The 22,722-nt window shown below is 37.2% G+C and overlaps 1 protein-coding gene across 2 annotated transcripts in view; it reads left to right on the top strand.

The window, feature by feature from the left end:
* Positions 1–22,722, top strand: part of LOC6569754 (tyrosine-protein phosphatase 99A) — a 137,002-nt gene that overhangs the window by 99,365 nt on the left and 14,915 nt on the right. Inside the window, exons 1-4 of one of the 2 annotated variants that reach the window (XM_032741514.1) lie at positions 1,765–2,420; positions 15,396–15,599; positions 18,775–19,055; positions 21,507–21,623. In XM_032741514.1, coding sequence (XP_032597405.1) covers positions 1,901–2,420; positions 15,396–15,599; positions 18,775–19,055; positions 21,507–21,623 — 1,122 coding nt within the window. In that variant the 5' untranslated portion in view covers positions 1,765–1,900. Of the gene's footprint in view, positions 1–1,764; positions 2,421–15,395; positions 15,600–18,774; positions 19,056–21,506; positions 21,624–22,722 lie in introns of those variants that run through there. The other variant, XM_043214870.1, reaches the window with a different exon arrangement.

The raw sequence follows: 22,722 nt of genomic DNA, 5'->3' as shown, positions 1-22,722 counted from the left end.
CGTGTCAATGAAAAACCCAACTCTTCTGTGTGTGTTTTCTTTTTTTGCATGCCACTGCAGTTTGATGAGCTGCTAATTAGCACCGGCTGTGCAACACACACACACACACACACACAGACACACACATGCACACTTTAGCCCAAGTAGCTGGCTCCAAGCACATGGTAAATGGCGTGCCGAGGCAGTTCTCAATGAATCAGCACGAGCGCAATGTAATTTGCACTTTGTACAGCTCTCCCTTCCTACACTGCCTCTCTCTTTCTCTTTCTCTCACACACTCTCACTGTCACTCTCTCTCTCTCTCTCTCTCTCACTCTGTCTCGCCCTCACTATGTATAAATATGTGTAGTTCTGAGTTGCACTGCAGTTAGTTTATAGAGGTGGAGCATTTTAGTTGTAGCAGTTGGTATGCGTGATTGACAGTTGTTAAGTTGGGCTAGCTTAGTTGCCTGGGTAATTAACTAGCTGGATTGGCAGCTGGATGGACAGCCAACAGGATTTTACTTTTGACCTGCCGAATTGCTGAAAGCATCTGCTTTGTGTGCTCGCCATGTGGAATATTAAATGATCATAACCAACGTTGACCAGTCTAAAGTTGCCTTTAATAGGCCTTCACGTAGATATTTTTATGGTCAATCAATCAGACACTAAATCAATCAATACAAATCGCTTTCTGTATTCAGTTGTGGCTTTACTTTTCCAAAGTTTAATTCACTAAATTATGAATCTAGGTGGGAGTTTTTATATATATATTATGAATACAGCAGAAACTTTGCAAAAAACCCAGAACAAATTTACTTAATTTAAAATTGTATGCTACTTAAAGCCATCATTTACAAAACTAATTGTTTAATCTGATTTAAAGTGGGAAAGTAAATATATTATAAGACTTTTATGTTAGCTTCTTCATCGTCTTTATTTATGTCTTGGGAATATATACTTTTAGTATTTTCCAACTCAAAGTCTGTAAAAGTCTTCTTTCTCCTCGTCTTAAGATTGTAGCGCATTCAGCTGTCGCCTAAAGCCGACTGCTCATAGAATCAGTGAGCTTTGCTTGTAATTTTTGTGATGAGGCGTGGAGTAGTCTGCAACGAGTGCCTCCAGCTGTTGCACACATGTCAACGCTGAAGATGTTGAGCTCGTCAATTTATTGCAAGTGCCTCAAATATATATATATATATATGTATTTTTTTTTATACTGGCACATTTTATCATATTTATTTGTATGGTTGCCACATGAGGCGAGTAATGTATTTTTATGCGGCTGCAACGGCTGCAAAGTCACGCCCCTATGTTTTTTTTGAAGACTGAACCATGTTGAACTCTGCCAAAGAAGTGTACAAAAGAAAGCGCAAGAAAACAAAGAGCGGCCAAAATATAAAAAAAAAAAAACGCTAAAACAATGGCAAAAAAGATCGAAAAAATGCAATAAATTATTATAAAGAGTGACAGCTGCGAGTGGATTATGTTTTATTTTTGGAGATGATTTTCTGTTTTGATAAACAGACAAACACAAAAAGGGTTTTACACGACGACAAGCGTTAAACTAAAAAATGACAATGATCAAGGGAAATCAGCAACAACAACAATAAAAACAATAACAACAATATTAAGCCAGTTTTTATATTTATTTATGCAGTGTCAAAATGGAAATCATTTAAGCAAATAAAAAACTTTAGCCATTAATAATAAATCAAAACAAATACGAACTAAACTAAAACAACAAACTTCGCACAAAATGTTGTAAGCAACAAAAGAAAAACAAAAACATATAATTAATAACAATAACTAAACGCTTTGAGTTCCAAGCTCGCACAGTGGAACAAAAGCGCACAACAACGCACAAAAAGTGATTGAAACGTTTTACGAGAGAAAGGGGAATTTAGAATAGCTAGCTAGAATGCCACGCCCACTGATGTTGCCCCTCGCACTGCGCGCCCTGCTGCAGCTGTTGCTCTTCAGCAGCATTGTGCAGCAGCATTGCTGCACAGCGTTGCCGAGCCTTGCTCCGCCAGCAGCAGCATTTGGTGGCAACAATGGCAGCAGCAGCAGCAGGACCACCACCAGCACCAGCATAACAACAACGATTAGCACCACAGCTGAGCTGCTGGCCAGCACAACGGAGCGGAATATGCTGGAACTAGTCAATGCGGAGGCAGCTGAGGCAGCTGAGGCATCAGCTGATTCCGGCTGGGAAACACATGAGACTGAATTTAAGTTAGCCACGCACATGCCCACCGGATCCGGATCTGGAACACAGTCTGCACCCACACCACCCACATCCATCGAGCAACAGGATCAGCCAGCTGCAATTCCCGCCACAACATTGGCCTTTGCCAATGCCGTTGCCGTTGCCGGCGATACAATGGACACAACGGGCGAAGCCACGCCCCCCTATGCCGCTGTCGATGATGATTATGGTAAATAGTTGCAAATATCTCTCTTACAATTATCATTCAACTCAACTCAACTCGAGCTGCATTGTATGACTCACTTGACCCCAGTTGACAGCCGATTACATTTGCATTTGCTTATGTCCGTCCAGCAGTTGACTCATTCCATTATTCTAGCAGTGCATTATTATTGCGGACAGCGCTAATCGCATGTAATGAGATAATCAAATAGCAAACAAACTGTACCCAACAAAATGCTAATCAACTAATTCGTCACACAAGTGCAACAAAGTCTTATTGCTTTACATTTACGTAACAAATATATTACACTCATTTCTTACACAGTTTTGTTCTCTGAATGGACAGAGAAACGAAATACATTCATTGTATATATTATAATATATAAATATTTATAATAATTTCATAAACAACAGCGTTGTTTGAATGCACAGATTAATTAATCACATATATATTACATATATTTAACCCATAAGCTCAGATCTACATTGGTAAATCATAAATGTTTCCTATAATATTCTGAATAAATTAGTAATTAAACCTTAAATTAAGATTTGCTTAAAGACTATGCTGAAAATGAGTAGTAGAAAACAAGCTTAATTGATAATTGTATGTGGAACAACAACTAATTAAGTTAACTTTATAAATCTCGCAAGGTGGGTTAGTTAACAACTCATTTTGTTTTTAGACAGTTCGCACTTAAAAAATGATAATTGCCGAGTTTCTCTTGACAGATTTATGAGGCTAACTTAATTAGTTGCAAATTTAATAAGTTTTGATTATACAGTTTTTCTTAAATTATATTTATTGATATATAATTATTCATAGATTAAACATATTGCTTATTATCAACATACAACCAATTTTTTTAGATTGTCAAAAACACAATAAATATTTAAAAAACAAACTTTTGTGTTGAATACCCCAAATATTTGATAGTTTTCCACATTTTTTTTAAATCCCAGCTATTTTTCCTAAAAGTTTCTAATATTAAAATGAAATGCTCCTGCACATTAGATTATAAATAGAAATGTTTGTTAAGAGCTTAAAACTTTTAATGTGAAAAATTATAATAAACCAACTTACAGCATATATTTATAAAAGTTGAAAGCGTAAATTTAAACTTTGAGCACTCCAAATGCCAGCCTAAGCTCTGCTTTACAAATTTTGCATTAAGTCTGAAAATTTGAGGTAACTGAAGATATTCCAGCTTCGTTAAGCTTTTGTTTTCCAACAATTAATCGCAGTACGTTATTAATAGCCCACACTTAATTTAATCATCTACTTTCAAACATTTAATTCCATTTAAATCGCTCACTTCACATTTTGCGCACTTTGTCGTAATTTTATTTTTTGTTTTTTTTGTTTTTGGACAACAGCTGTCCAATAACTCATTAAAAAATTATAAATTGGAGTTGATGGCTACTATCTGTAACAAGAGTTTTCCATTATAGCCTGACAGTATGTTCGGGTTCATTGACGCCGCAAAAAGTTGCTTGGAGTCCTAGAAGAAGAAGATATGCCCCGTAAACAGACAGTTGCTCAGTTATTATCGATGGGATACGACCAGAAAATAACAATAACAACAACAAGAACTTTGCCAATACCCTGCATACTTCAAGGCAATTAACAGAGTTTTCATTTCCGGCTTAACACGCAGCTATGTTGGCAATATTCTTCACCCCCAAACCAACCCGCATGGAAACCCCCCTTGCCGTAACGTGTAATATGGCTAAATTCTCACGCAAAACTTTGCCGCTTGGCAAATGAATTATTTAACATTGTTTTTCCGCGGGCCAAGTTTTTTTCGGGCCACGTTTAATGAAATATGCCCGAGGATTGACACCCACAATAACAACAGCAATGCTGAATGGCAGCTCGTCAAACGATTCATTGTTTCATTTCATTGAAATCCACGCCACACGCGATGCGATTGCCACTAAGAGCAAACAGAGCAATTAACAACTTAACTTTTATGGCCCACAATTATTTGGTATTTATTTGTTAAGCTCTCTAACTGCGCAGCTATCTTTATGAGCTTTGCTGCTTTAAATTCAAGCCGCTGACAAGCTGGCTTGCATTTTATTATATAACCCACCCACTGCCTCCATACACACCCCCTCTCAAAAAGCCTCTTCTATGCAATTTGCATGTTGAGTTCTCGCCATCGCGTGGTGGCCAGCAACATTATTAAGAGCAGTTGACTGACAGCTGGCAAATTGCGCAGGCCAATGCCCAGCAGAACGATAACAAGGGGGGTGGTGAGGGTGTGCTGAGTGTGACGTGGTTGGTTGTGGTGGCATCACACAAGGCTAATAGCTCGCTCTGATTTACTATCCACACGCAAAACTTCAATTAAATGCATTTATTTATTTTTTTCTTTCTCTATTTTTGTTATGCTTGCGCATTTGCAACCGATACGAATGGAAATAAATAAGCCAAATGGCGAGAATTAGTTCAAGGATTTAGTCTACATCATATTTCATGCGCCACAAATGACCCTGAACTTTAACAAAATACCAATTTAATTCAATTAAGCTTAATGTTTGTGAGCTTATCTGTGTTAGTAAACAAAGGAAAAAAATACTATTATTATTCTTAGTATTATGATCCAGTTTTCTGATCATTAGCACTTAATCAACTTATACACGACAAGCTGAAAAAAGAAGGAATTAATAAAGTTATAAGCAAGTAAGAATGCTGTAGTCTGGTAAGCTCGACTACGGAATACCCTGCACACAGCAATTAAATATATTATTCTTGTTATATTATGAAAAATAAATATAACTCACTAACAACTACAAATATGATAGAACAATGACCTTTGGCTAGACAATTTAAAAAACATTACCTAGCCTGGCAGCTTCTATCTCAATTGGCGCTTGCTTAAATCAATCACAGCAGTTGATTAAATAATTTACAACTAAATTCAACTAAATTATTTAAATGCTAATTTCTCAATCAGCTTCAAAGTCATTACTTTTTAGATGTGGTTTTTGCGTTCCCTGACTTATTTACCATTTCAATATGTAGGCAAGAAATTATATAGAAATTTGTATGCAAATTACATGACAGACAGACAGACAAATAACAATAACAATAATAACAACAACAATTGCGAATGACGACAACGCAGTTTGCAAATTGAGCATTTGGCGACTGTTCGCTCAAAATATATTCTCGGAGCGTTAATTATTATTTCTGTCAAAGCCATTTGTTTTACTATTCAGTCGAGCACCATATATTTATAGATATATATATAGTATGAATAGCGCTCATAAAGATTTATCTACCCAGAAGGCTGTAAAATAATGCCATAATTGCACTTCTAAGCACGTCCTCGATAATCTCCAATAGTGCTTAAAAATAGTAATGTTTTTTTTTTTAGTTAAGCCATTCAACAATCGAATATATATATTATATCAAAAAAATAATCAAGCATAAGAAATTCAACATGTATCTCAATAAACTCTCGATAAATAGTTTTTCCTTTCAATATTTTTCAGTCGCTCGACTTAAAAGTCTTTGAAGTTTAACTATTTACCAAGCAAATAATGCAAAATTTCTAATGTCTTTTTAAGTATACAAAAAAAATATCGTCCATTTATAAGAAATTGTACATTTTTCTTTATTTTCTGCAGCGCAAACAAAAATGTATTTAAGAGCTTAAGTTGACATAGAAAATGTTTGCAACATTAAGATTTATTGCTTTGTTATTGTGCCACAAACAATATGCTTAAGTATCGTTAAATCAATGCTTGCCACGCTAAGGCTAATTGACGGCTCCCCTTGCAGCACCCTACCCCTTAAAACCTGCCATTAAGCTGAATAATATTTAAAGAAAAAAAATATCAAGGCCAAAACCAGCTTTCTCAGCATTAATTTCGCCTGCCCAACTCAACGTGCCTGCTCCTAAGTAAATTTCTATCAAGTCATTAGTTTAATTAATTGTTTTTCGGAACTTTTGTGCAGGCAGCTGGGGTGGGAAAATACTCTGTTCCCATACACCCCCCAACGTCTCGCTGGTGTCCTGGTGGAGAGTTAATTTTTCTGTTAATTCATTTCAAGACGCAGCTGAACCGAGAGTTGCCCGTCACAATTTCGGGCTCCAGCTGAAAATTGCTGCTCATCAAATGCCAGCAGCCGACAGATAGAGATAAAGAGAGAGAGAGAGAGAGATAAAGAGGGATGATACCCCTCACTCCCCCCACTCACAGTCACACTACATTACTGAGTTATCTGTCGACTTCGTGGCACTTGAGCTGCGCCGAGTGGCATGAAATTGAAATTGGTTTGCACGCAACATGCAGCAAGTCGCAGTTTGCAATTAAATGCACAAAAGTATCTGTCAGATGCAGCCTGTTGTTGACATCGCCCAAACGACAAACAACAGTTGACAAAAAGTTTCACACAGCTCGCAACTCTTTGGAGTAGAATTAAGATAATTAATTTCAACGAGGTGCCATGTGCAAATGTCATAGGTGAAGATAAACTAGGCACTGAGCGATGATGCTTTATTTATCTTTAGAATTTGGTCTCAAAGCAAGAAGACTTCTCTTTTATATACCCTGCCAATTAGTAGGGTTTAAAAATTGTGTGAATGCTTGCAGCAGACATGTGCAACTCCATAAATCGTATTTGTCTTATTATAACTTATCTTAAAATATAATCTTCAATTTTTATACAGGCATCTTCGACAAATATATTTTATTCTTAATCTGATATGTGTTCTCTAATTTCTTCTCATCTTCTTCTCAAGTAGAATATTAAACGAATAAAATAATAACTTTAAGCCTCAGCTTGGATAATAAAATCAACTTTAACTGATGCTGACCGCTTTGGGTCAAACAAATATATTGTAGTAAAAATTTGCTATACAAAATATGGAGCTGAACTCAGGGAATCTCAAAGTAAATAGTCCTGTTTAAAGCAGGTTTTTATCAAGAGTCGAAAGCTAACTTTACTATGTATACATGCAGCATACGATTTAAGTTGGAAAATAGATTTTAAGCTTACAAAGACTTACTTTTTGGTATATCATCGCAAATGGATCGCATCAGAGTTTTTGGCCACTTGGAAGTTTTTTTGTTTTTTTTTTTATTTGTTGTCCAGGCGGAAAACTTGCTAATACAAATTGACGTAACTTTTAGCTTGTCAACAGCAAACAGCAGCTAAAGTTTTACAGCGTTTTTTGACAAATGATTTGCCTGGCAAGAAATAAACAAAAATACACACACATTCTCAACAAATTCGGTTTCTAAACGAAAAATAACTAAAAAGGCGGCAAACGCAAACTTTGCACTTCAACTTTGCAGCAGAACTTTCAATGCGTGTGTGTGTGTGTGTGTGTGTGTGTGTATGTGTGTGTGTGTGTGTGTGTGTGTGTTTGTGCGCTTGTATTTGTGTGTGCGTCACTTGTACAAAATTTTACAGGACTCTGAGTTATGAACATGACTTGTCAAAAAATACATTAAAAGTGCAAAATAGTGGCAGCAGCCAGCCAGCCAGCCAGCCAGAAGTTAGCCAGCCAGCACAAGAAGATGAAAACAATCATTTAGTAGCCCATCTCAAAAGATGTATGTGAGGATAACTATGAAAAAGCATAAATCATTGAACTTCCCGTGATGCTGCTGCTGCTGTTGCGGCTGCTTCTTGCTTCTTCTGGCTGGCAGCCATTTGGCAAAAAACAGCCATCAATCATTTTGCTTTTAATTTGTGACATGCACACATACAAACACACACACACACACACACGCAGACAGAGCCTATCTTAGTGCGTCTAAAAAGCGTTGCATACCCAAAAGGCGCAACGCTGAAACATGCTCAGGGCTGTGAAGAGCGCCTGCAGCTGATAAGCAAAGCTCGTCTATCTCTCCCCCTCTCTATCTACTTCTCTCTTTCTCTCTCCCTATCTCTCTCAAGCACACCTACGTGTCTTCTGCTGCTCTTTTTATGCTCAAACAACTTGAATACAATTTTTGTACGGCGTCTGCAGCTGAGACAAAAAAGTGTTAACTTGCAAGTACCCTGCTTCTAGATTCAGATATGAAGCTGATTTGATTGACGATATTAATTATTTTAAATATATTATGAATTTGAAATCAGTTTCATCAAATTAATTAATTCACCTAAAACTACCAATTTTTGCGACTTACTTTTTGTCAAACAAAAAAATATATGTGAATACATATTTAAATCTTTCGTGTTCTGAAGGCTACATTTATTTTTTTAAACGAACTATAAAGTGTTACAGAGAAATCATTTTTATATACTTACTTAACAAAGTGCCCAAATTGTTGCCCGCTTATCGGCTGCATTGTTGTGTGTTAATTTATGAAAATGTGAAGTTTGCTGGCTGCTTTGCTGTTGATAGTCCTGCCCAAAACAACAAAAATACACACATACTCGTATACACGCTCTCAACTGACAATGCCAAACCATACACATATCAACAGATAAACCATTTGTATGGCTCCTTTTAAGGCGCACCCAAAAAAACAAAAAAAAAAAACTGTTTGCCGGGGCAACAACTTCCGCCTAACTGCACTTCAACATGTCTATTTGTGCGGCATACACAAAACAACACACAACACAACGCAACACAACGGCTAAAGTACAACAACCCTGACTTCTGAACATGAACATCACTCAGTCCAACCACCCCCCATCCCCCGTCCCTCATGTACACCCACCTCCTCACTTGGTAGCCTGCCTTTTTTTGCACTTGAAAGTCACTTTGTAGACGTATGCCTTTTGTCTGCCTACGCTTCGTGTGTGTGTGTGTGTATGTGTGCGTGTGTGAGTGTGTGTGTCTGCTGCTCAAAGTCATAAACACCTTGTTAAAAAAAAAATGCTGAACGTGACATTGATGCCTTCTTTTGTGGCTGATACATGCCGTCTTTCCGCCGTGTCCTAAACAGTCTCAAGCATCACATCAGTCTGTGTTGCCCGCCACCCCCACCTTGCCCCCGGAACCGGAAGGCAATGGCTGGCAGTGTTGCATCGTGATGCGGCCATGTGCAGCTTCCTGTCGATAACCTTTCGCCCATGAGACGAGCCGGCGCCGCTGAATTTATCGCTCAATTGTTTGTGCCCCTCGTCCGTGGCACTCACTTAATTGGCTGCATAAACCTTAAAGCTGTGCCATGGATAATCAAGCTCGTCAAGAATGTTTTCAGCCAGTTCCTTGAAGCCAAATTTAATATAAAATGTATTTTTCGGTTAAAAATATAAATGATATTTCTGAAATTTTGGCAGCAAGCGAAATGAGAAAAATTAATAAAGTTGGCATCATTTTGGTATTTTGTACTATTGAAAATAAAAATGATTATCTGCACAGCAACTGCAATAAATAACCTCACAAAATATAACGAATGCTAGAGCAAAACATTTCAATTATTTAAAAAACACTTCACAGCACTAATGAAAAATACAAAATAACGCAGGAATAGCAACAGTGGTCATTTTACCAACACTAACTGCTATCGTAAGGCAACACTTTCCAGCACAAAAATATGAAAAAATCCTAGAAAAAAGATCAAACGCTGAAAAAAAACAAAACGGACTACTAGCAAACTAAAGCAACACTTCACAGCACTAACAGAAAAAATACCTAGCTACTCAAAGGCAAGAATAAAAACAGTTTGAGCATTTTTACCAACACTGACTCCCAACTGCACTGACGCAACACTTCACAGCACTGCAATAAAAAATAAAAATAACTCCGACTCGAAACAAAAATGTAAAGCGAGGAGCTTCAAGCGTTTTTAGTCGGATGGCAAGAATAGATGTATGTACTTTAACTGACAAACTGTTTATTCGGGCCAGTGCTTTGTTATGTGCCCAGCTAATGACCAAAACGGACACATGTCAAGCAGCTCAAAGTTCGCAAATTTGTGTCCATTGTCCGGCCAGTCCAGAATATTTAGTCTACAGTTGCGAGCAATCAAGGAGCAAGGCAAATGACATGTGCCCAGCAAATGGCCCCAGACAGTAGTTCAAATTGTTATAACAGGGATTATTTGTACAATGTGTGTGTGTGTGTACACAATTTCAATGCTTGCACATCAACTTGAATAATAGCTGCAGGACATAGCAAAATTCTATTCTAACAACATTAGACAACACAATGACAATCATTTGTGTTTAGTACAAATGTTTCAGCGATTGAATTAATGAGAGGCACTTAGCGCTTAAGGGAATATATTCTACATATTCGGCAAAACATGAACTTTCCATTTAACCATCAAATCAGACACTTTAATTACATTTTCATACTGTATTTATATTTTTGAGCCTTAAGGTTGACACTTAGTCACACCGTATTTATAGATTTATGTAATTTAAGAATTAAGATTGACAGCTAGTCAGCCTAATCATTATTTTCTACTTATTTAATTATGTTGACACCTCTAAATTGAGCGCAATGGTTTTAAATACGAATTTGTATGCGGTGAGTGTTAAAGCCAAGTCAAATTCATCAACGGCAGATGGCTAATTGTGAGCTTTGGTAAATTGGCTTCAGTCAGTTGGAAGCGACTTTTATTGAGTGCCAATCTTTGTCTGAGTGCTTTTATATGAACATTTAATTGTCAGCTGCAGTTATATTTACCATGAAGATGAACTGTTCAACCCAAATTTGACTCTAGTGAACAGTAAATTGTCAGGGTGTCAAAGCTGCATATTTATTTGCCATGAACCTTAAAATAATAAACAAATCAAAACTGAACCTTGAATAAAAAATACAAATAAATGTCAAAATGGCCATGTTATTCCGTACTTATTGTTTTTTAAATCGTCTGGCTTAAAATCAGTGTAAAGTGCTTGTTGACTTTAATGTGAGGCTAAAACAACTGTTTTTAAAGCGCTAACACATGAAATACGTTTACAAAAAGGCTATCACTTGAGTAGTGTCTCATTGTTCGTGGCGCGCCTGCTTTATAATTTTTCTTTTTTTAAATCAAAGTTTCCATTTTTTATTTCGTTTTTTTTTTTTTTTGCTTTTTGTATTTTGGCTTTATTTCGCATAATTTTTGCGCCCTTATGCGAGGCTCCAGCGTCGGAGCCTTTGAAGCGCCATTGAAAATCAGCCAAGCGCAACGCGTTCACATGTCAAATTGCAGGTGAATGTGTGTGTGTGTGTGCGAATGTGTGTGTGGGTGGGTGTGCACAGGTGTATGGCTTTCAACGGAGCTACACACGCTTAATTGTTTGTTTGACTCTGTGTCTGTGACAGACGTCCTTGTTTTTTCTTCTCTTTTTTTCTGTACGCCTCTCTGTCTATATTTACGCTTGGCACGTCGCCTTTTGTTTAGTTTTTACGTCTGGCCAAATCCGAAAGCAGCTCGTAAACTTCAGCATCAACAACAATAACACAGCCTAAAGGACAAACAACAACAGCAACTAAAATAAGGATTACGCGCAACAATAGCCCCATAAAGTCGTGTTTTATTTGGATGCCCTACAAATGCAAGACTTACGCGATGCCTTTTAAACAAAAAAATATATATCTAAATATATATATAACTTATCACTTATAGTATTTAACGGCAGGGTATAAAAGTTTCGCGCAGTCACAGAAAATTCTTCATTTTTTCTTGACTTTATATATCGCTTAGTTTTTTTAATTTCATTTTTTTTTGAGGCTCAGACAACTTAATGCTATTTGCTTTACACACTCTCTCGCACACACCCACACACACACACCTTACACAGTCCCTTCGGCATCTCAGCTCCAACTTCTGCCGCCGCCCTCCCCTCTGGGAACAGTGCCTTTGTTTGCCTTTCTTAACAACTTAAGCACGTCGTCTATATTGGTTTTCGGGCGCTACTCTTTTAAAAAAAAAAGATTTTGCTTCCTGCTTTTGCCTTTGCTTTGTGAAAATAATCACGCGCAGCTTGGACTTTTTTTTCCCCAACTTTTATTTTTATTTTTTGAGCATAGCTTTTCTCTTGCTTTTTCACACTTGGCTTCTTCCGCTTGGCGCCGGGCAAAACTCATAGTGTGCCTCACATCCCCCACCGCCACGCCCCCTCTATTGTTTTCTTTTAATTTGTAGCTGTGCTCTCACTGGTTGCTGTGGCCAATGCCTCAAATGCTCAGCCAGGAAGGGCCGGCCAACCATTGTGCGTTCATGTCTAACAGCGTATTAAGCAACTGAAACGCTTCACTAGTGCTTTAAAATTTGTGTCGAAGTAGTTCAAAGTTTTGCCTAAGAATAAACTGGAGAAGAGAATGAGCTTAGAAGCTGATAAAAATAATCGGTAATTGGTGCTTAAAATTATTCCAATTGATTAACGAATTAGTTGAATATAGTCTAAATTAATAGTATGCCAATATTCAAAAATAAAAATTGGGCAATATTTTATTTCGTTTTTTTTTTTTGTGTACTTATTATTCATGTACTTTCTTAAGTTGTTTCCATTTCTTGCCATCTTAAAATAGTTATGTCTTTATTTTTTTTAAAGTGATTCATAATTTACTGTCTATAAGTGCAGGCTAAATGCAGTCACTTCGAAACTTTGAAAGATTAAAATGTAGAAAATTAGAAACATTTGTTCTTTCTAACTTAAATATGTATTTATCTGGCTCCTGACATCTCTCCGATATAATTCGAATTGATTCGCAACTTTAAAGCTTGACAATAAAATAAAACTATAATTTAAAATAATTTATTTAAATATAAAATATAAATCGGAGTTAGTATCTAAGCTTATCGTATTTTGTCTTCCTTCGTATATGCAGCCTTTGAAGCTCATGTTTTTCTTGTAAGCAAATAATAATAGTACTAATAATCTTAATAAAGACAACTAAATCTTTTGTATATTGCATTCAATATTCTTACTGCTCTTCAGCTTCTGCAATGCAAACAATATGTGAAAAGCCTTACAACTATTAGTATTATTCTAGTTTGATTAGCACTACTCAAAGCAAAGGACTCAGAATAAGTACACTTATGACAGTGAAACTTAATTAACTCACTCTACTCACTCAGAGAGACAATCACACAAGAGATCTATATAGTCTTCGCATAATGGATACATCTATATACGTATGTATATCAGATGAGAGGAAGCAAATGAGTTTGGGGGAATCACGGTTAGCAGGTGGCATCATGGCATCATCCACATGCCACATGGACAGCGGCTAGGAGCCGTGGCATGCCGGATTGAAATGGTGCGCATGGAAATCAATTTACGGCTAACTAACGGCAAACAAAGCGGCTTCACATGAATGTGAACGACATGGCGCAAAACCAATCAGAAGCACTTAAGGCTGCTCAAAGAGCAGAGTGCCACACAGAGTGGGTGGCAGAGAGTGTGCGCTAGAGTGAGCCGGCAAGATTAAGATAGTGCCACAAAGAAAATGTACGGCCTGCTGTCTCTGGCATCTGTCAATGCTATTAACTTTTGTGCCACCCACGCACCCCAGTGCCCCCGTTGTTGCACCTCGACGACGACATTTATCCTTTGGCGCCTGGAATGTATGCAGCACTTTGTTGCTTAATTGATTTTAATGCCACGCGCACAGGGGCCTACAATTTGCCAATGCTCCAACGAGTTTCCTCCTCCATTCGAGTCGAGTACGAGTCGAGTCGAGTCGAGTTGAGTCTATAAATTGGCTTTTTCCTTTGCCGTTTGCCTTGTGGCCCAACTATCAACTGCAGCAGCTGCTCCACCCTCCACACTCTGCTCCTCCTCGTGTCCATTTCCCATTTGCCATTTCCGTTTTCAATTGCAAAAGGAAGCAGCAGCCATGAAAAAAAAAAATAACCAAAAGAAAAATAAGTCAAGAGAAGAGAAATGCCATTTATTGAATTGTATAAATTTTTGCACATTGACAGCGACTGTTTATTTTGCACACACACACACACACACACATGTCTTTGTATGTTGTGTTTTGTTAAGCTTTATCGCATTTGCATAGCAGCAGAGGCAGCAATTGCCATTGGCAGGTCAAGTGCTTGAACTGCCCTCGGGGTTCACTCATTTGTTCCTTTTGATTGCTGGCAAACGGAAAAGTGCTTTTTCTTTTGCCTTTTTTCATTGCTCTTATTTTTTGTTGTATTAGTAAAATAAATTACCATTTAGTGCTTTTTGCCACTTACATTGAATACACTTCTTACCCCTTTGTTGCGCCCCGAAGGCGTCACACATGGTCGGATGTTGTCCTTTGGTCCTGCCAAATGAAATTATTGCTGCAGCTTTGCATCCTTTGCCTTTGCCATTCCCTGGGATTATAACCGAACATGTGGGTGTGTCTCTCTCTCTCTCTCTCTTTCTGTGTGAGTGTGTGTAGACTTAGAGTGATTGTGCGGGAGAGAGAGAGAGAGAGAAAGAGAGAGAGTCTCTCACAATTGCAGCCATAATAAATTGTTCGCAATCGCATTTCCGTTTCTTTATGCGCTTCGATTACGTTGCGCTTGGCTTGCCCCAGCTCTTTGCCCCACTCTCTCGTAATTGAATATATAATTTTTTATTTTGTAGCTCCTTACACTCACTAGCACACACACACACACACACACACACATGCACAATCGCGTGAGTGGCATTTGAATATAAATTGTTTCATCTGCTTGCAAAATATTCATTTCAATTTATATGACTCTTTTTTTCTGTCCTTTTTTTTTGCTGTTTTTCCGTTTGCTAGCTTTATTTGATATTTAATAAATTATTTATGTGCTTATATACATGTGTGTGTGTGTGTGTGTGTGTGTGTGTGTAGATAGTCTTTGCTTTCGCTACTGCCAAGCAGCACTTCCGGTTCCTGTGCAGCAAAGTAAGATACGAAAAGTTTTTCTATTTGACTGCCAACCTCAGGGACTCACAGCTGTGTCGCCTTTAATGAAGCTTAATTCAACTTTTTCGGTTAAGTTCTCTAAGTATGCCAACTTCACATTTCAGCACATATATTGATACAAATATATATTTATTTAGCTTGCAACATTTTCATATCCTGTATTTGCATCTCTTTCTCATTTACAGTGCCAAGCAAACCTCAGAATCTCACTGTGCTGGATGTGTCCGCGAATAGCATTACAATGTCCTGGCATCCGCCAAAGAATCAAAATGGTGCCATTGCCGGTTACCATGTCTTTCACATACACGACAATCAAACGGGTGTCGAAATCGTTAAGAACTCCCGCAACTCCCCAGAAACTCTGATACACTTCGAACTCCAAAGTCTGAGTAAGTATAACATGATGATTACTTTTTAAACTTTCATATAAATTCTGAGAAATTGCCCAAAGTTTAAAAGAAGCAGTTTGATATAATCGTAGACCTGGAAAGTTCAGTGCAAAGCTTGGTTTATTTTTCAATGGTTAAACTTATTGTGAGGAACGTTTTTCAATCATATTCGATACTTTTTTAACACATTCAATAAATCTAAAAAAAAGTTGTAAGCTTAATAAAAAAAAATTTGCACTTAAGACAAGGACTCTTTACATTTATTGCAAGGATTTGGAAAATCCAAAAAAAAACCAATCAGACAAATTTATTTATTAGCTCAAGAGGCAAGAGAGCAAGATGGATATAAAGAGTGGGACAGATAATAAAGAGAAGGTACGCAAATCTCTGGACCTGTGAAGTAAGATAAGTTTTCCACAATTAAGCACGCTTTGAGGCTTACCGGCGTACAGCAAGTTTAATTAAGGAAGCGAGAGTTCCATCAAGAATACACGGAAAAGAAAAGTTAGGACGACCTAATAGAAAAGGGGAATCAATTTCGCCAATAATTAACTTATGTATAAAAACCACACTAAATAGTCTAATACGGTTAACAGAAGTCGGAAGATTAACAAGAGTAAGTGAAAAATGTTGTAAGAAATGCAAAACTTCATCGATACAGCTCAGCTTCAAAATTATATAAATTCACACAGCTAAAAGTCAATTGTCAAGTGACTGAAACGACATGCAAAAATAATTGAATTTAAATGCCACATCAAAAGCAAAAAGAGAAGCAGCAACTGCAACTGTGGACAGCAATAAGCATTCTGCAATTGACAAAATGCTGTGCGCTAAAAACTGCAGCAACAGCAACAATTGTGAAATTAATTAATTTAATATGCAACAGAAAAATTGGTATATTGCGAGACAAACACTTTATGAAAGTATGCCAAATGGTTGAAAATAAATGAAAATTTAATTTGAAATAACTGCAGCTGCCAAAAAGCAACTGAAACTGGCAAAGGATGTTGCTTAATGTGCAGCAACAGCAGCAGCAGCAAAAACAACAACAACAGTTGCAACATCAGTTGCAACTCATTCCTGGCGCACCTGACGCGCGTAATTAATTAAACAATGTGGGCGCCTCCAGCACAATATTCAAGCGTGCCACACGGCGTATGAGCAACACGGAATGTTGCACGTTGATTGCATGGCATGCTGACAGAATATACCTCCCCGCTCCTCCCCTGGCACCACGACACCCTAATAACTAACTCTTTCTACCTGCAACAATGCTGCAACGCTAATAATGCTGTGCTTGTTTTGCGTATTTGTTTTTTCAGTCCTGCCTTAAAGTATGCAATGACAAAGTGAAGCGAATTTCACAGAATTTGACAGAAAACGCGTTCCTTCGCCAAAGGAACCAACCCAACAAATTTCGCGACAAGCAAATAATTTGTTCGGTTAGCTTTGTCGGGAAACGGGGGGAGGGGCGTGGTACCTGCCTCGGTTTTGGCTCATAATTACAGGCGTCAAAGTTGCTAACAACAACAAAAAGTGGCCAGCGTTAGGCACTTGAAACTATTTAATTACAAAGCAGCGGGCAAACAATCGACTTGAGCTATAATTACAGCTAATGACAGGTAAGGGGTGGAGAGGGTGAAGAGGGTGGAGGTGGAGGCGTGTTGGCTATAGGATCTAAGGCAGAAGGGCGTTAATGTTGGGCACATTGCTGACAGCTTGACTGCTGTATCGCCCAGGTATATTGACAGTTTGCTTAAGGGTCCCGGACGCCATAAAAAGCAATTAAAATGACGCTTTAAGTCCTTTTGTTATTGCTGTTGTTGTTGTTGTCTGCCTTTTGGGCATGACTGTACTTTGAATGAGCGCTGCGGTTACCAGCGAGCTTAGGGTCGGTAATAAAGGCACTTGAGTGCTTCACACAAATTGGGAAAATATTTAAATGTGCGTAACTCGAGCAAATTTTAGCAGCTTGTAGTTGGCATGGCTTTATTTGGCAATAAACAATTAAAGAGCTCTTCAGCATTGAGCAATTACAGCAATTTTGGGGAATACAATGGGAATACAATATTAAGAAAAATAATAAGAGAGTTTATATATACATATATATGAGTTGACTGATTAGTTTACTATATCATATAGCTGCCAAAGAAACATTCGGTCGAAAGTAGATTTCTTGATGAACAACTTTTTTTATTTAACAACATATCCGAGTTTTCAAATATGCAAATTATTTTGCGGAGTTTAGACTAAGAGCAATTGAGTCTGGGTTACTATATCTTATTTCTGTCAGATATTTTATGCTTAACTAAATATCCGAATCAAACTTACCCATATTTCAACCACTTATATCGCTGAGTTCCCCTAGGACGACAGATAAGTTCGTGAATTAGCAACTTGATTTGTTTGCCAAGTTATCCTAACCAATCACATCAGTTATACATTTTGGTAATGATAATGCTAATAAAATCAATGTAGAACTACTACATTAAATAGTTACCAAATGAGTTAATGTTTGAACAACTCTTACCAAGTTTACCAAGTTATTCTAACCAGACTCATCAACTAATCATATTATTATCCTCTTCATATTTGAATCGGAAATCGTCAACATCATCTCACTATAATATACAGCTTTCAAAATTAAATTCGGTTGGTTTTTTCTTAAATTTAAAGTGGAATTTAGCAGATGGAAATTGACCCCAAAGATATTTCAACTTAGTATCAAATTTTAAGCTGTGTGTGCCTTGCTTACATGTTGTAGTATCTAGATTAGCCGAAGCCTATCTGAACTTAATGTGAACTTGTGAATTATAATCGACAAAGGGTTAAAAAGTCTCGCATCGCTTATGGATATCAGTTCTGTTACATCCCTTGAACTTCGACTTCTAACGCAAGTTCATCCATAGATTTTAACTCAATTTATTTGGCTTGTGGTAACCATGAAAACTGACCTGAAACGTCTTTGTAATTGAATTATAAAGGCAAAGGCACAATTCGTTGTCAAAAGAACAGCCCAGCCCTCTGGGGTAGATGAAACAGCAAAATGGATTTAATGTACAATAATCAAAGAACAAAGTCAAACTGCAAACTCATTGTTTTACACATATTTTCAATGCTCATTCTTCGTTTTTGTTTATTTTTTTTATTTTTTTTGTGCTTTTCTTTATTGCAGAACCCTTTACTGACTATCGTGTCATTGTCAAAGCGTTTACAACAAAGAACGAGGGCGAACCGTCCGATCAGATTGCCCAGCGTACGGATGTGGGCGGTGCCAGTAATCCGACCATTTTAAATCTGACGTGTCATTCGCAGGAATCGATTACGATACGTTGGAAGCGACCCCACGAATATTACAACACCATTGACTTTTACGTTGTGAAAACACGATTGGCCGGCCAGGATACGCACCGTGACATACGCATCAATGCATCCGCCAAGGAGCTGGAAACAGCGGTAAGCATTTAAAAAAAAATAAAAGAAAAAAAACTACGAAAAAGAGAAAACATTGCTCTAACTGACATCTCTCAAAGAGCGAGGAAGTTGCCAACTTTGCTGGCCAGCAATTTGTCATATATTCCCGGGGTTTGTCTTGTTTGTTTTGCATTTTTTGCCGTTTTTTTTTTTTTTTGCACTGCATTGCACTGCCGCCATTTTGTCGGCCATGTTGGAAAAAAAATTGGGGCGGCAGCGACACACACCTTTGATTGTCTGCAGAATTGTTGTGTGCGAGTTGTGTTTGCATTCTCTTTTTAACTGTGTAAAATGTTTTACACAACACACAACTTTTATTATTTGATTTTTTTGTTTCTTTATATTTGTATTTTTTTTATTTTTGGCGTTCTCTAACAAAATGCTGATTGTTGGCAACTTTGCAATGATATTTTTGATATTTCCGTCTTTTTTTTACCGCTCGTTGGTCACCCAAAAAGTATGCTTTGATAAACGTTGTAAAACAGTGAACTAGATAACGGCCAAAACACGAGTGAGAGAATTTGCCCAAAAAAAAGAGACAAAATGAAATGCCAACAATAATTGCATTTTTATGCTACAAACAGCATAAATAACCAGTGCAAATTCCACAAAACACCAGAGGATTACTCGACTCTGAGATGCCTTAGATTGTAAAAGCAGAGTATTTAAAAGAAAATAGTTTTGTTTTCTATTATTTATTTATTTTATATATATATATATATTTCTTATTTTATTAGAACATTATAAATAATAACATTAAAATAATTCGTAATAGTATTTACTTTACCAAAATATATACTTAAAAAGACAGTTGACTCAAAAAACATTCACAAAATCTAGTTTCTAACTCGTACTAAAGTTTATTTTCTTAACTGCTAATCATTCCCATGAATATCTATAATAATATACATGAAAAACGAGTCAAAATGAAGAAATTTTGTACCCTTTAATGGACCCATTTTTGTGTAATTTACATGACTTATTTTTATTTGTTCATCGCTGGGAATCGCAATAAAAAAGCCTTTCAAATTCCACAGCTGACTGAACGGTCGCTGTAAATCTCTCCCCGAAGACGAATACCGACGGGATTGGAAATATATCGAAAACATAGCCAAATTGAGATACCAAGTAAAACTGTGAGAAAAATGGCATTCCGCACGAATTTAGTTATGTAGCCAGAGGTGTATGAAAAGTATTTGGGATGAATTGTGAGCATTGCTGATAGAGAATCTTAAAAATTCAGCTTTTTAAACCAATCAAAAGTTGACCGGCGTAAATTGAATTCAGATGCAAATACCCCATTGCATGGCATGCCATAGTTATTATCGGAATATACATATAGAGCCTCTATAAAGAGGTCACAAGAAGAGCACCCTTTTTGGGTCCGCAGGCGACACATGTAAATATTTTACGAATGTTTATCTGCAGTTACGCCCACATAGGAGCCAGGACTACGGTTTTTGGCTTTTAGCTTTGGCTTTGGCATTGTCTTTGTGCAGCATGAATTGTTGGCCAAAACAATACACACACTCACAACTGGCACACCTGCACGGGTTTTCGTTGGAAATAAATTAAATTTATGCCGTTTTGTGGGTTTTTCTGGTATGCTACGTTTTGCCCCGTTTTTATTTAGCGCCCTGCATAGAATGCGAAACAAAATAAATAATATAAAGCGCCGCAGCGAAACAAGATACAGACAAAAATAAAAATATATATCGTAACAATAAAATTTTATTATGCTCGCACAATGTACAACTGACTTTTTTCTATATGTTTTGCGGAAAAGGTTTTTATTTCAGTTTTCATTTTTCTTTGCTTCGCTGTGCTTTGCTTCGCTGTTGTTATTTGCAATATGAGCTCATGCTCGGTTTCTGCATTGTTTGCTGAATTTTTTGGCTTTGTTTTGCTCAAAACTATTTTCGTAATTGAAATATTTTTCGGCAAAACAAAAATTGTTAATCAACAATAGATAAATTCTGCATATATGTAAGTTTTTTTTATAACTATGTATTTTTTAATCTATTTATATATTTGCCTATCACAGCTACAATTTTAAACTTGTAAAATATGGCTTTTGTCACAAGGGTTATAAATAAAATGAATATTCATAAATGTATTTTTGAGAGGTGTTCTTTGGATTTTTTTAAATTGCCACAAAACAACTAGAAATCACTGCCTAATAAAGGAGCAGTTGCTGAGTTCTCTAAATAGTCCTGCCTATCTATAAGCTCCTCTGGGTTATCCACCTCATCAAATAGGTCGCCATGTGTATAAATAGAAATAAATAAAAATCAAAGAGAATAATAAAACATATTCCCAACAATATTTAAGATAATAAGTAATGAAATAAATATTATACTCTTAGTACTTCATAATAAGCTCTTTAATATTTAATATCATCTCATTTTCTCTGTTTGCTTCTCTTTTATGCAGATGGTTTTGCCAAATCTGACAACGAATTCCTACTACGAAGTCAAAGTGGCAGCGGCATCGTTCAGCGTTATAAATCCCAAGAAAATTGTGTTGGGCAAGTTTTCGGATTCGAGAATTGTAAGTAGTGCATAAACAATTCATACACACACAGATACACACACACACACACACGCACACACCTGCTCCACATAACAAGCAATTTTGGCTACTGACACTCACTTTTTCAAGCAACTACAAATCAAAAATGCAATGGCCTTTTTTAGTTTTTTTTTTCTTGGGTGGGGCGTGGCATACCATAAACTTGGCTGTAATATTACAAAATGGCCTCGACGTTGCCATATCTGATTGCACCCACAGTATATATACTATATATATGTATATGTCTGTCTAGCAGTGCTGCCTGCAGCATATTTTGGCTGCTGCTTTGGCCAAGAGTTTATTGCATATTTGCCAGCTTGCCAGGCTAGTAGGACATGTCTTAATACACCCCTATATACATCTATATATATATAACCTTATACATTTTGTGGCATATCAATTTCGCTGGTATCCTCAATGCCTGCAGCTGACTGGCTGGCCTGCCTTCGTTTGCATCATTAAGCATCAGAGGGTGGCCAACGTGGCGTATGTGGAATAAGAGTTTTTGCATATTTAATGGCAATTTGTCAAGCATAATCAGGCGCCGCTACCCCCCTCCTGCCACGCCCATCATCAATCGACAAGTGCATTTTGTTGTTTACGCTCCGCTCGGTTTATTGACTTTTCAACTCGACTCAAAATACATTCAACTTGTCGTAACAATATCATAACAAAATCCCCGCCTGACACTTAACACACAGCCACAGTGTAAAGTTTGTGGCATGCATGGTATGTGTGTGTGTGTGTGTGTGTATTACAGCCCGTGACAAAAGATGGCAATTTTGCTAACCTCGTCGCTGATGGGGTTGCGGTCAGTTTTTAGTCATAACTCATAAAACCACACAACTTGTGCAATTTTTTGTTTATTTCTTTTTTTTCTGTTTATTATTTGTTAGTTTCTGTTGGGTTTTCTGCTGCGCTGCATTTACATATAATTCATGGCTGCTGTTCTGCTCTCGCTTGAATTTCAATTGGCTGCACCTTTTGGCCACATTTACATGCTTCGCTTCCGCTTGCCACATCCACATCAACATCCACTTCCAGTTTCACTTCCGCTCAGGCGCATAGTCAACAACAA

Source organism: Drosophila grimshawi, unplaced genomic scaffold, assembly GCF_018153295.1.
Source record: "Drosophila grimshawi isolate 15287-2541.00 unplaced genomic scaffold, ASM1815329v1 contig_311, whole genome shotgun sequence".
Lineage (NCBI taxonomy): Eukaryota > Metazoa > Arthropoda > Insecta > Diptera > Drosophilidae > Drosophila > Drosophila grimshawi.
The sequence above is the reverse complement of the archived record's forward strand: the minus strand, read 5'-3'. Positions and strand labels throughout refer to the sequence as shown.